We start from the raw sequence: 13,584 nt of genomic DNA on the forward strand, positions 1-13,584 counted from the left end.
TTGAGAAATGCTGCCCTAGGTCAAATCTGGCTCTTAGTGCAAAGAAGGGTAAAATTAAGAGCTCTCGCAGTTCTCCACTGATCTAAGATACAATAACCAGGAGCTTCTGTTTGGAGTCCACAATTTGACACAGCCAGGTCCACGTGGGGCTAGGATCCCTTGACCTTCTTTTCCTTGCGAGCTCTCCGTGCCATGATGGTGAAGAAGAGTGCAGGGCAGAGCGATCGGAAGTACACTGCCAGGGAAGGCAGGAAACCAGCCACCAAGACCTCTTTTTTCTTCTCCCCCACGGCGTGGAGGAGCTCCTGAGCCACAGCTGCAGCTGCCATGCCTTCGCTGGTCGTCTTGTCTATCACTGCACAGGATGGGAAGCAAGCATCTTTAGTAGCAGAGAGCTACAGCAGACAAGCGATTGCAAATGCCAGCTCCTGCTGGAAAGCTAGGCTCGTGGATAAGGCAAGGAAGAGTCTTTAGGAATCCCCCCCGCCCCAAGTTCCCTGCTCAACGTAATTTATATTGCTTTAATTATAATGGAAGCAGCTGTTCTGCAAAAACAAGGCACCAGCCTCAAACATGATCTGCGTTTCCAACAATGCCTCAGGCCTAGGGAGACCCCAGATGCGTCCTTAGAATGAAGATGTGGGTAGCTCAGTGCCCCATTTGGGTGCCTGGTTAGTGTGCTTCGATGACTGGCCACATCCGCTCTGGCAGCTATTCTGAGGAGTGCCCATAACGTGTCTGCAAAATTCCAGATGGGCCCCCTAGCCCCCCACAGTGGGGAACAACCTGGCCTCCCACACGCCACTCGGCATCTCGCCACTGGTTCAGTGGTTTTCATTGCTGAGCTTGGGGGCCTGAACAAAGGAAACACGATGCGCGCCCTTTATTAGCAGGCGGCACCCTGACAGCAAAACCAATCCTCACCTCCATACTGGGATCCGTCGGACGTGACAGCGTTAAGTGAAAGGTTCGTCTGAATGTAGCCGGGACACACAACCGTCACTTCGATGTTGAACTGCTCCACTTCTGCGCGTAAACAGTCAAAAAAGGCTTGGGTTGCGTGCTTCGAGGCTGCATCTGGAGAGGGCAAAGGGTGGGGGGCCTTGATCACCAACCTGCAATTTTCCAGCCAGCGTCTAGAGCAGCGGTTCTCTACTGGGGGGCCATATGACTCCCTGGAGGCTTTAGGATATTTCAAGGAGGCCCCAGGTGAAAAACACGTAACTGGGGGCCATGGCATGTGGTGAGGGGGCCACAGAAAAGCAAAGTGTATCATGTTGATGCCAGCATTTGATGAAGTTGCTTTTTCCAATGATATTAGCGAGAGGAAAGTTAACCAGCGTCCAGCCAAAAGCCGCCGCTGTGGCCTCATTTCAAATTTATTATCGCTGCCCAACTCTGATGGACGCCGGGCGGCATTGGAAACCAAAAAGCCAGGAAGAACGATTAAAAACATAAAGCCGCCCAGACAGCCCAGATGAAAATGGTCCTAAAAGCACCCAAAACCACAACCGGGGCCCCGAATGAAAGCAGTGCTTACACGCCGAGCGGAAGGGCATGCCGAATTTGCCTTGAACGCTGCTGATGGTTACGATGTGGCCTTTCCTTCTCTCGATCATGGAAGGCAAAAGGGCTAGCGTGGAAGAGGGGAGAAAAATAAGACTCTTGCCTTCAAATGCTATCATCATAACTACCATGTACTTGACTCCTCCCAAACCTGCTTTCTTCTCTAATGAACATCTATCTAGACCAGTGTTCCTCAACCTTAGGAACTTTAAGCGGTGCGGACTTCAACTCCCAGAATTCCCCAGCCAGCCATGCTGGCTGGGGAATTCTGGGAGTTGAAGTCTGCACCACTTAAAGTTCCCAAGGTTGAGGAATATTGATCTAGACATTTCAATACCATGACTCTTCCATTCAGGTTGTCCACCCCTAATCGCTTCTCTCACTCTATTCTAATCACATTAGTTTTGGGGAAATGTCTTGCTCTTGAGGGCAAGACGTCAGTCAGACTGCTTAGTTGCCATCTGGGTAGAACTGCACTCTGAAAAGGCCAATGAATCCCTTCAGGACCCATCAAAACGAATACACATTTTCTATCCCCCCAAAGACTGCGGGTCCAAGACAGATACTTAGCTGTCGAGGTCCAGAATGTATTTATCTGGAGTGAATGTTCCACCCACTTCACTGAAACGCGTGGGCTTTTCTCGTATCTCTTTCCTGTTAATAAACGATACGACAGAAGCAGGAGAAGAATCGGTGATCCTATCCTGCACAGTTATCAAAAATTATGTCCACGGTTTCTCCAAAATTTATGACTTAATTCTTGGTTCTCTGTCACCTTCAGCTCCTTGGCCTCCTACTGTAGGTGCCTCTGAAATCTGGGGGCGAGAAAGCAAGTTCTGAAAAAGGATGAAAAGACTCTTCCCGTTCCCATTATTTATTGAATCCATGATTTGGCTCCATTGTTATCCTTTTTTGGGCCTGCTTTTTTGTTCTTTCTCACCTGGGAAGAGGAGACGGAAATCGACCTCTTAAGCCTTACCTTTTGTCAAAGCAATTGGACCAAAGTAGTTCGTTTCCATCACTTTTCTGTCCACCTCCATCCCGGTGTCCACTATGGTGCCTCGGTAGCTGATCCCAGCGTTGTTAATTAAGATATCAACATGATCCACACACTTCAAAATCTCCTTAGCAGCGTTCATGACTGCTTTGATGTCCGAGAGGTCAAAAACCACAGCGTGATGTTTATGGGCCTGTTAAAATGGGGGGGGGGGGACCCAGACTCACAACTTTGCATCCAAACCCTTTCCGGACTTTGCAGGGTAGCTTTGTATCATGTATCTGTTGGCATTGTCCTTCTATTTTGTAAGCCTCTCCAAAGGCATTCCCAGGAACCAGGGTAGAAGCTCAAAAGAATCACTTCTCCCTGTGTGCAGAGGTGTGTATGCACCACTGCTGTTATTTGCACAAACACTACCACCAAAAAAAGACAGGTTAGCGTAGTGTGCTTAAATGGATCAGGGGCGTGATAGGGGTGTGGTGTAGACCCACCATAACCCAGACTGTGATGGGCAGCAAGGTTAGTTTTAACCCCAAAGATGACCTGAGTCTCTTTTCCAGCATAAACTAACCTAACCCAATCAACTGTGTTGTGCATATACAATAACTCAGTCAAGAGAGGGGCAGTTCTAAAGTGCCTCCTGCTCCAGCCTGTGAAAAAGGAGGAGAAGGAGACAGAATGGACCCAACCTTCTCCATTCTGGCCAGATTCCTAGCAGCCCCAGAAACCACCTCCCAAAGACTGTACCAGCCTAGCCAGACCCATTGTTGCTTCCTGGCCAAAGGGAAAAGGAATGCTGATATCCTGCTAATATTCCCTTGGCACAAGGGCTCTGAGGATGCCTGGGGGAAGTGGATGGGTTCAGTGTTCCTCAACTTGGAAACTATTTCTGGGTTAGCTGTGGACTGGGTTAAGCGAGCTGGGCAAACCTGGACCATTTTTGTGAGCCTGCTTTAAGGTTAAAAGGCTAAGTGTGAGCCACCCTTCCTGTAGCCTCTACCCTGTTCCTTTATCTGGATCTTTATTTTTAGAGGGAATCACAACATCGTGTAGACCTAGGCATATTATATTTCTCATTGTCACCATCCACCCTTCTCAGCTAAGGGGCTGCTAACATTCACTGATTATATCGGAAGGGGTTTAACAGCCATCATGTTTTGGATGGCATGCCAAGAAGCCACCTTAGACACATGGATGCTGTCCAAAGCCCCATCTCCGCTTCCTCAAACTCTGAAAACTAGAGATGGCAGGGACCTGGAGCCTGGATTCCTGAAGGACAGAGGAAGCAGTGGTATTCATTTCCCAGCCTTCCTCTTGCCTTCCCTCCCACTACTTACATTTTTGGAGGGGTCAGCAGCAGTAGATAGCTCCTGAAGAACATCCTGAAGCCTCTCTCCATTTCGACCACACAGCACCAGTTTGGATCCCGCAGCATGGAAAGCTTTGGCGCACTCTTGCCAGGAAGAAAGCAGGAAGACGATGTGAGAGAGATCCGTTTGACTCTAAGTCCCAGAATGCCCATCCAACCTGAGGCCCTCTAGATGTGGTGGACCACCACTTTCACAATCCTTCACCGTTGGCCGTTCTGGCTGGAACCGATGGGAGCTGGGTTGACATCTGGCTGGGTTGACATCTGCCCCAAACCATTTTGTCTTTAATTAGTTCAGTTGTACAGTCATGTTCACTAGAGCAACAGCACTTCTTTCTCAACCAAAAAGCTGTTTTATGAAGGCAAAAGGGTATGTTGCCATTCTTAAATAGGTGTGTCAGAGAGTAAATATCCCTGGGAAATGATGAGATCATTTTAGCATCTGTCTCAACGAGAACAAACTCATGTCCTCTTGGAATGATGTTTAAAAAAAAAAGGATGACAGATAAGGGTTGCAAAGGGGTTTTTGTTTAACCTGATTGCTGGAAAAAATTAAGTTCCCATCCACAAATGAAGAATGCAAAACATTTTTTCCTGCCAATCTGAAGCCAGGACTTTTCATATTATCTTGGATTCCTGTCTCTCAAGGCAACACAGAGACTAGCTTCCCATACTGTGCTAAGCCATAGTTTGCTCTCTCATGGCTGGGTTGACTCAACATGCTAAGCTAGAAACAAGCAAACCACATGCTGGTTTAGTCTGTAGTGCAAATCTAGCCAAGGAGAAGCATGAGAGTCTTCAGACACTGGGGTCCTCCTTGCCAGATCGAACTTCAAAAGAAAACCTACCTTTCCCCAGCCCAGAAGTCGCGCCTGTGATTACTACCACTGCATCCTTGAGGTAGGCCCTTGCCTCGATCCACCTGAGCAACCGGAAGAGACCGAAGACCCCCAGGCCGCCCAAAAGCACCGGAAGAAAGATCCCAGAGATGAAATCCATCAGCTTTTGACTTCTTCTCCTGGAGCGGCAGAAATGAACAGACAAAAAGGCACATAATGTGGATTGAATCACAAAGCCCTTTCCCTTTACGTGATCCAGGGTGCAGCTGAACTAGCCCAGGGCCATTTCATCACAGACAAAATGGGTCAACCAGAGAAATGAAAGCAGTTTGGGAGGGCTGGCTGGGCAACTCTTCTAATCAATTTTGCACTGGGGTGGGCTTTCCCTCTGCCCCCTTAAATCACAGACAGTGAAGGAGCAAAGCGCCTTCCTAAGCCAGTGTTCCTCAACCTTGGCCACTTGAAGATGTGTGGACTTCAACTCCCAGAATTCCCCAGCCAGCCAATAGTGTTCCGATCCAAACTGATTGAGTTCGCACGTTTCACCAAGCAGTAAAGTGGTTGGGTTGGTTTTGCCTTAGGATGAACCCAAACTGTGATGGTTTATTTAGTAAACATGGGCTAAGCAACACTATGGTTTATTAGGGTTGAAAGAAGCCACTGTAGTTTGTAAACCATGGATTCAAACTTAGCATTAACTATGATACAGGAATGAGGCCACGATGGCTTGTTCAACAGCAATCCGTTAGGGTAAGCCACCACTTACCATGATGTGGGAGCCCAGCCATTGTGGCTTGCTCAATGATCCACACCTAAAATAAACTGTGGCTTACCACAATGCATGAACCCAGCCAACACAAAGAAAGTTGGCTTTCCAACGCCTGCTCCCATTTTTCCTTTTCCAACCAATTCCAACATTCTGTGGCTCAGCTTACTGAGTTCTCATTAAAACATCCTCCTGAAGCTCCTTTGAAGATATATTTGTGAACATTTATTCTCCTTTCACTCCCCTGAGTTTGGCTCCACAGCCATCATTCACTGCTTGCATCTGCTCTTAAAAGGATGATAAACTGATTAATGTAAAACTTAGAGTTCAAACCTAACCATAATTGATTTTAGCTTAATATCAATCCATGCATTACTTTAATTTTGCTTATTTATAGCATCGCGTAGCTTCTTTTTATAAACCACCCCCAAAGTGGCATGCAAGTCATTAAACAAAGCAGTCTACAATAGTGTTTTAAAAATAATAATACCGGAAAACTCAACATTGCCAAAAAAACATTAAAAAATCAGACAACAGACGACAACAGTACAGAAGCAGTTTTTGAACCGAACCCCGGGGTGAACAAGTTGGCCTTGGGCTCACACTGAAAGGTTAAGAGCTTGGGTGCCAATTCTGCAACTAGGTATTCCATTCTCAGGCAAACCCCAACCCAAACAGGAGGCAAAAACATACACGTCAAACAAGTCAGAGCCGGGAAAATGCCAAACTACCTTGTGATCCGCTGGGCCCACCTGAGACTAGCCTCTGGATCCACGATCAGAGAACATGCCTCACTGTACTTTGGACAGGTGGGTTCTGGAAGAAGATTTGCCTCAACTAAACTTGGTGCCAAGTAAACCATTTCCATTCTTCTCACTTTAGAGAGAGTTCACTTTCTACAGGGAGAGCATTCAGTCAACATCGATGTCAGAAACCAGAGGACACCAGTGGAAACTTCAAAGCATCTTTGAGATAACTTACTAGGAACGAGCCATGAGGGCCATCAGATGGTTGATGCTACCATTCACAGAACGCATAATACAAAACCATGCCACTTCACATCATGCTCCACATTTGGAATCCCAGAACTGTCAGGTATTCCATTTTCTGTATTTCAGGCCTAGGTGTAGAAAAAAGTAAGCTGGTTCTCACTGTGGAGAACCAACTGGGAAAACAAACTGGATTTATCAGTGCAAGACTCTATAAACCAATGGTAGGGGCCATCTTTACCCGAGTTTTAAAGGCCATTGCTTTCAAGGAGACCTTCAGCTTTGCTCCGAAGTGTTCCTGAGGGAATGGACTTTAGCAGAATGGTGCTCACCACCTTTTGCTTTGCTTTTCCAACCGGGTGTCCTCCAGATATGTGGGGCCACAGGCCCCATCATCTTAGCCAGCAGAACAGCTAAGTTCTAAGTTCTGGGAACTGAAACCCAACACTTCTGAAGGTTAGATTCCCCACAGGCATGACTTTGCAAATCCCACATTCTGAGGTTATTGACACACACTTTTGCTGCACATTGTTACACCTCTATCAGGTAGTTTAATGGCCAGATTCGAGATCTCTGTTCTCAATTTTCTATCAAGAAGAGAAGCTTTGGAAAGTGAACATAGTGAGGGAGGAAAGGATCTTCACCCCACCAGTCCCTCTTCAGAGCCTCCAAGTAAATTAGCCTTGATAGGCCTTCTGTTACAAATCAAGAAGAAGGTCCTGACCATTTCATTCTAGTCCATTAGACAAGTCCCACCAAGTCATTACTACTTTCCAGTTTTTTTCCCCCTTAATTATTCACCTAAAGCCCTGCATTCATCAGCTGTATTTCAAAATTTCTTAACCTACAACATATTTCTGTTCAACTGAGAGGAAAAAAACACGATGTTCATTAAGTATCCTTCATTTTATTTCCAATCAAGTATTATCTAGGAGTTCATAAGGGTGCGTTAAATACCCCTGTGGTTCTTGCCTTATCAACTATGCTTTATTTGGCTTAACTTGCTATTATCTAGACTGTGAGTATAATGGATCGTTACCAGTTAATCAGCCTGTAATACTTGCTTATTTCAATATCTTTTCTTTCTAAATAATTGAAGAGCAAGAGCGGCTAGATGCCCCATGTTACATGTTTATTGCTAAAATGTATTAGTTGCTCCAATACATGTAAAGTTCTCAGCCCAAGATATCATAAGAAAGATCCATATTAACGTTAATGTAGAAATCCTTCATCCCCGCAAAGAAAAAGACAAAGCGACATTTTGTTCTCTTGAGCTGCCTTCAGCTGAACTTAAACTGGCCATCAAGAACAGCCTCACAGATGAAGCTTCAAACAACCCTCGCCGTGAGGCATAAGCCAGTGGGAACGACCATCAGCCTTAATGCTTCTTCTCTGTTCAGCATTTCCAGCAATTCGATATTGCAATAAATGCCAGGAAAGCAGACTAAAGGGCCTGCTGGATCAAAAAATACCTAATGTAAAATAAACTGTAATTGGGAGAAAGAGAGCTCTGAAGATGATGAACAAGAAAATGTAAGAACCTCTCTCCTTTTCATGTAAAAGTAGTCTTTAAGGTCTTGTCGTGTTATCACCCCCAGGGCGTGAAGAATATATAAGGTCGTACCTTTTTGGAAAATAAGAGCTTCGATTGCAGAACAGTGTCCCATGCTGGTAGCAGTCTCTGAAGCTTTGACCGAGGGCCGAAAGATTTAAATAGATAAGTGGCTGACAGCCAAGCTGAGATGCTTAATCTAGAAATGGCACATGAGAGCAAAGCCAGCCTCCAAGAAACACATCGTAATGTTATAGGCATGTCTATTATTTTGAGTTAGACAGAAGGAATATCTACGTTATATTAGACTGGTTCAATGGAGAACCATGAGGACATGGCCCTGTTGACCAAAAAGCAAGATGATCATCAGGTGGGGTCAACTGCCAGGCTCAACCACAGAGCAAAATCCAGGCTTGCTTAACGCACCACCATTTGCTGAGTTCATACAACGAGCTAAAACAAGGCCAAGCAAACTATATTTGTGGACTAGTACAAAGCAGACAATGTAAAGTAAACTCTGGTTTATAAGCTGCAATGGCTCAGTTCACCCAACAGGCTATGAAAATCCAAACAAACTACATATCTTTGCACACCTCCAGGCTGTACATGAAACTGCTGTAGGCCAAGCCAGAAAACTGGTTTGTCTAGCACATTCTGTTTCGACTGACAGCAGGTCATCACACACCTTTCTAGCGTGAGCTGCCTGAAATACAGTTTTAAGTAGGGTTGTCAGGAATTGAATGTGGGATGCTCAACTCCTGAGTGATGGATCTCATTTTTACTTTCCTCTTTCCGTCCATTTGGTCGTTTGTGACTTGAAGCCACCACTTTTGCCAACTTTTCCTGCCAGGTTGACGAGGCAGTTCTTCCTGGAAAACTGGCACCCAGCTGAGCAAGACATCACTGTTCAAGCTGCAAACTCAGACCCACCACAAATTCATAATAAATGGGATAAAAGCAAAATGCAAGACTTTTCCCCAACTGGTAACCTCAAGATGCATTTGAACTTCTAACCCTAGAATTCCCTGTTATGTTCCAAGCCATTTGGAAGACATCAGATTAGAGAAAAATGGTAGGGTATTTCTACATTAGAGAGCCAGTCAGGGGTAGTGGTTAAGGCACCAGGCTAGAAACCAGGAGACTGTGTGTTCTAGCCTCGCCTTAGGCCCAACGCCAGCTGGGTGATCTAGGGTCAGTCATTCTCTCTCAGCCCTGGGAAGGAGGCAAGGGCAAACCACTTCTGAAATCTTGCCAAGAAAACTGCAGGGACTTGTCCAGGCTGTTGCCAGAAGTCAACACTGACTCAAAGGCACCCAAAAAAAATCTACATCAAGACTAGCTTTCTTTTTTCATTCATTCATAGCACTGGAAGCCGTCTGTCTGCTAACCATCCTTAATTTTAGTGGCACCAGACTGTACTCCCCAGCGCTTAATGATTCAGGATTGCTTCACCTACATTCCTCTGGAAAAAATATCTGGTCCTTCTTTCAACAAGCTAAATTGAATTCTCCTCTTGCCCAGTCCTGCAACACTGGTTCTGTTCTCAAGTACCTCCTCCTGTTCCTCGCCAACAGGGTCCAAGTGCTTTTACAAAAAACATATGGAGGTTGTAAATTCAGAATGATGGAGATGGAAGATACACTCCTGTCCGTCTACTTCATCTTCTGCTGGATGAAGGAAATTTCCCAACTGATGATTAACCAAGAGTGCCAACCCTCTTCTTTAAGCACTTTTGCCATGAAGATGTTTATCCTAATGCTTGACTAACACCTCCCCTCCTGTGATTTCAGTCTTCTAGATATAATACCATTCTCTGGGGAAGCAGAGAACATATTTCTTTAAAGGCTCTTCTCTGTGACAGCTCTTCAAGTTTGGGAGGAAAGCTATTGATCCCTGAGCTAGCTTCCCCTCTCATCTTAAGGCACAGTTTTATTAATCAGGTTAAATAAACTACAATTGGCTGGGTCCACACAACACACTAAGCCATACATCATGGTTTACAAACTACAATCGCTTGGTTCATAGAACACATTTTTTAAAAGCCAAACTATAAACTTTAGGGTTTAGTGCAATGTTGAGACGAAATCTAGCTCTTCTCTTGAGCATAGTAACTAGATGTGTTTAGTCTGGAGAAGTCACAGCAAGCTATTTTTCAACATCTGATGCAGTGCTAACACCAAGGTTTTTATATGGGGGTAGGTGGAATTGCTCTATCTTCCATTTTTCACAAGTGCATAAAGCATACAGGCATAAATGCATTTGCCCATTTTCCACACGTCCATTCAAATGCCTGTATAACTGAAATATTTTTTAAATTGCTTCAAGTTACGTAACTGAATTAAATTGCTCAAGATGATTCAGCAGATCATTACAGAACAAGAATCTACTTGCTGAGCATCCCAAACCCAGCAGCTATTAGAACGTGACAGAACCCCCCAATTTGCTTGTTTGGCAGTTTGCTTTTTCGACATGATCTCTGATTAAAATACTACAATTACACTCTCTGAGAAGTTGAATCCTAAGGACCTTAATTCCAAGAAAAGAACAGAATCCAGCTGCAAGCCTGCTACATTAATGCTACAGAGATGTGAAGATTCCAGTTTTGCTTTGTGGCAAACATAATTAAGGATTACTCAACAAGCCAAAGTGTTCTGGATTCCCTAAAGTATTCCCAAGACCTTTGTGGACAAACATTCAAAGCCAAAACACAGCTAGTTCATTCAGTGTCCAGTGTGAATACGGTCAGAATGTTACAACTAAAGCTGCATGTAATACCTACTTATGGGGGAATACTTCCATGCTGAAAAGACCTTCCTTCTCCAGAGATGAGAACCCTTACTGAGAAGGAGAAACAAATCAGTGGAAGGTGCCAAATGCCTTCTCCTTCAAGACAGATGCCTCAATAGTTCACAGCAACTCCAAGAATGTTGCACATTCTTTTATGTTTCAATTTTATGAAGGCGCTCCCATTCATCTGAAGCCTCTAGAAATTTACTGTCCTCATCCCAAAAATGTACCTTCCCCACAGATCGCACTAGTAAAGCTACCCCAAAATAGCTTGGCACGCACATGCAGCTCCTCCTTGAAATACATGAATTCACAGGTATTCGGTTAAAAGTAGCTAAGCCAAACAGCCAGTAGGTTCATTCAATCTTTTCCTGTATTGGCCACAACCGGTTCCTTTAATTCCCCAAAGCGTTATCTTCTCCTCAAAAGCCATCTCCCTTTTCAATCCAGAGGCTGATTTTTGTCCTGTTCAGAGTCCATTATTTGGGGACACCCCCACACTGCCATTTTAGGACCAGGACAGCCTCTTCCAGTTCCAGCTTAGTTATTATTATTGTTGTTGTTGAACTGACGTTTATCCCATTCTTCTTGCACCAGCCAGAGTTCACCATAAAGATGATGTGTCCTCCTTGATTGACTATATGCCATCAAGTCGATGTTGACTCTTAGTGACCGCATAGATAGGTTTTCTCCATGACAATCTGTCCCCAACCTGGTCCTTCTGCTCTTCCAATGGTGCATCCATTGCCACTGTAACCAAGTCCCTCCACCTTGCTGCTGGTGATCCACTTCTCTTTCCTTCCGCTTTTCTCAGCATTAGAGCCTTCTCCCAAAGTTAGGTCTTTGCAGAAAGTGTCCAAAGTAGGATAATTTGAGCCTGTCATTTATGCCTCGAGTGAGAACTCTGGGGTGATTTCTTCAATGATCCATCGGTTTGTTTTCTTGGCCATCCACGGTCTTCTCAGGAGTCTTCTCCAACACCAAAGTTCAAAGGTGTCAATATTCTTCCTATCCTGCTTCCTCAAAGTCCAACTTTTGCTTCCATAAAGGGTCACAGGGAAGACCACGGCTTGCACTATTCTTATCTTTGTTAGATACAGACACATCACACCATTTCAATATCTTTTCCAAGGCCTTCATGGCTGCTCCACCAAGTACTAGTCTGTGCCATAGTTCTTAACTGCTGGTTCCTTTATTGTTAATGGTTGATCCAGAAAGGCAGAAGCTCTCCACCACTTCAGTAATCTCATTTCAATTCTAAGGCTGGTGTCTTCCTTACCCCCCCCCCCCGCCTTTAGTACCCCAACCCTGATCTTGTGAGGCACATTAGATTGAGAGATGGCAACTGTCTCAGGATGAACTCCCAGTCTCACCCTCCAACCCAGTGTTTCTCAGCCTCAGCAGCTTTAAGATGTGTGGACTTCAACTCCCAGAATCCCCCAGCCGCTATGCTGGGTGGGGAATTCTGGGAGTTGAAATCTACATTTCTTAAAATTGCCAAGGTTGAGAAACACTGCTCTAACCTCCTTCCCCATCCATTTCTGGGGGGAATCCCATTACCCTCCCCCAACATCGCTCTCATCTACTGCTTTCCATATCTATTGGACTACAGCTCCCATCCCCTCTGATCCAGCCATGGCCTCAACCTGTTGCTCTCCACCCCATCCTTTCCATCCACCGCATCTGCAGCCAGTGCCCTCTAGCTGTTTTGGTCGGGAATCCCCATCATGCCCAGCCATTATAGTTACTGTGGATGATGGGAACTGCAACCCAACATCCAAGATTGGGGAAAGCAACTCTAACCCCCGTCTCCCCTCTTTTTGGATTTATGTAGCCAGGCTCCCCCGTATCTCGCAAGATGTGATCCCGATAGCAACCCACTCCCGCATCCAAGCTCCCCGTCCCGGTTTTGTATAAACTACCTGGCAACCACCATCACCGTGATTACACACCCGGAAGTGGGATGACCCATTCTCCCCGCCCCCTCTCTCCCCTGGGTCCAATCAAGAAGCCTCGTTCTAATCTGGACGCCAGGCGGAGCTATCAGGCCAGCAGCCAATCAGCGACGGCGCAAGGTCGAACGCCCCGAAGCAATCGAGGCGATGGGTAGTCTACTGCCATTTAAGTTCCCTCCGGAAACTTGGGCCCTTGGCTTAGAGTTCCGCCCCAGCAATCACTCTAAAGAAAGGAAAAATAGAATAAAACATGATTTACTCTTTAATGTCGTCGAGGGAGGGAATAAGTGAAAAGGCTGGGGCGGAGATTTCTTGAATCCTGAACAGGGCGGGGTCAGTTCAGGATTCAAGAGGGAATTTTTCATTCACCCCAAAGAAGGCTCTTGTAGGGTTTTCTTCTAAATCTTTAATCCTTATTTTCAGGGGAAAAAGCACTTCCTTTTAATTTTGTTGATGAGGCTTTCTTAAAATGAACTTCAGACCCTGAACGTGGTTTCTTTGTTCCACCTCCACTTGTTCTCAGAACAACCCGTTGAGACTGGTTAAGCTGGAAAGCGTTTTATTTGCATTTCAGTAACAGCCCTTGGTGTTTTATGGGGTCAGATTTATGGCTAAGCAATATTATATATCTTTTTTTTTCTTTCTTTCTTTTCAGGAAGGAATATAGGGAGTGCCTTTGGTTTTCATAACAACCTTGAGAGAGACACAACGCTGAATGTGCGCCTGGCCTAAATTCAGCCAGTGAATTTTATGCTCATATGGGA

The 13,584-nt window shown here is 45.3% G+C and overlaps 1 protein-coding gene across 3 annotated transcripts; it reads right to left on the reverse strand.

Moving 5' to 3' along the window:
* DHRS7B (dehydrogenase/reductase 7B) lies at positions 1–12,840 on the reverse strand. 3 transcript variants are annotated; one of them, XM_088148030.1, is made up of 8 exons: positions 8,151–8,190; positions 6,269–6,353; positions 4,781–4,950; positions 3,901–4,016; positions 2,546–2,756; positions 1,541–1,633; positions 925–1,077; positions 1–355 (listed from the first exon to the last, which is right to left on the reverse strand). In XM_088148030.1, exons 3-8 carry the CDS (start codon positions 4,929–4,931, stop codon positions 150–152), a joined length of 930 nt encoding a protein of 309 aa, XP_088004156.1. In that variant the 5' UTR covers positions 4,932–4,950; positions 6,269–6,353; positions 8,151–8,190; the 3' UTR covers positions 1–149. The 3 variants fall into 3 exon arrangements, with proteins under 3 accessions (XP_088004156.1, XP_007428300.1, XP_007428303.1); XM_007428238.3 differs by lacking the exons at positions 6,269–6,353; positions 8,151–8,190 and adding an exon at positions 12,788–12,840; XM_007428241.3 differs by lacking the exon at positions 6,269–6,353 and having other exon boundaries at positions 8,151–8,270.
* Positions 12,841–13,584: the final 744 nt, after the last annotated feature.

This window comes from Python bivittatus, unplaced genomic scaffold (assembly GCF_059951505.1).
Source record: "Python bivittatus isolate LINGU-HERP-01145 unplaced genomic scaffold, Pbiv_v1 ctg000560_np1212, whole genome shotgun sequence".
In the NCBI taxonomy this organism is placed as follows: Eukaryota; Metazoa; Chordata; class Lepidosauria; order Squamata; family Pythonidae; genus Python; species Python bivittatus.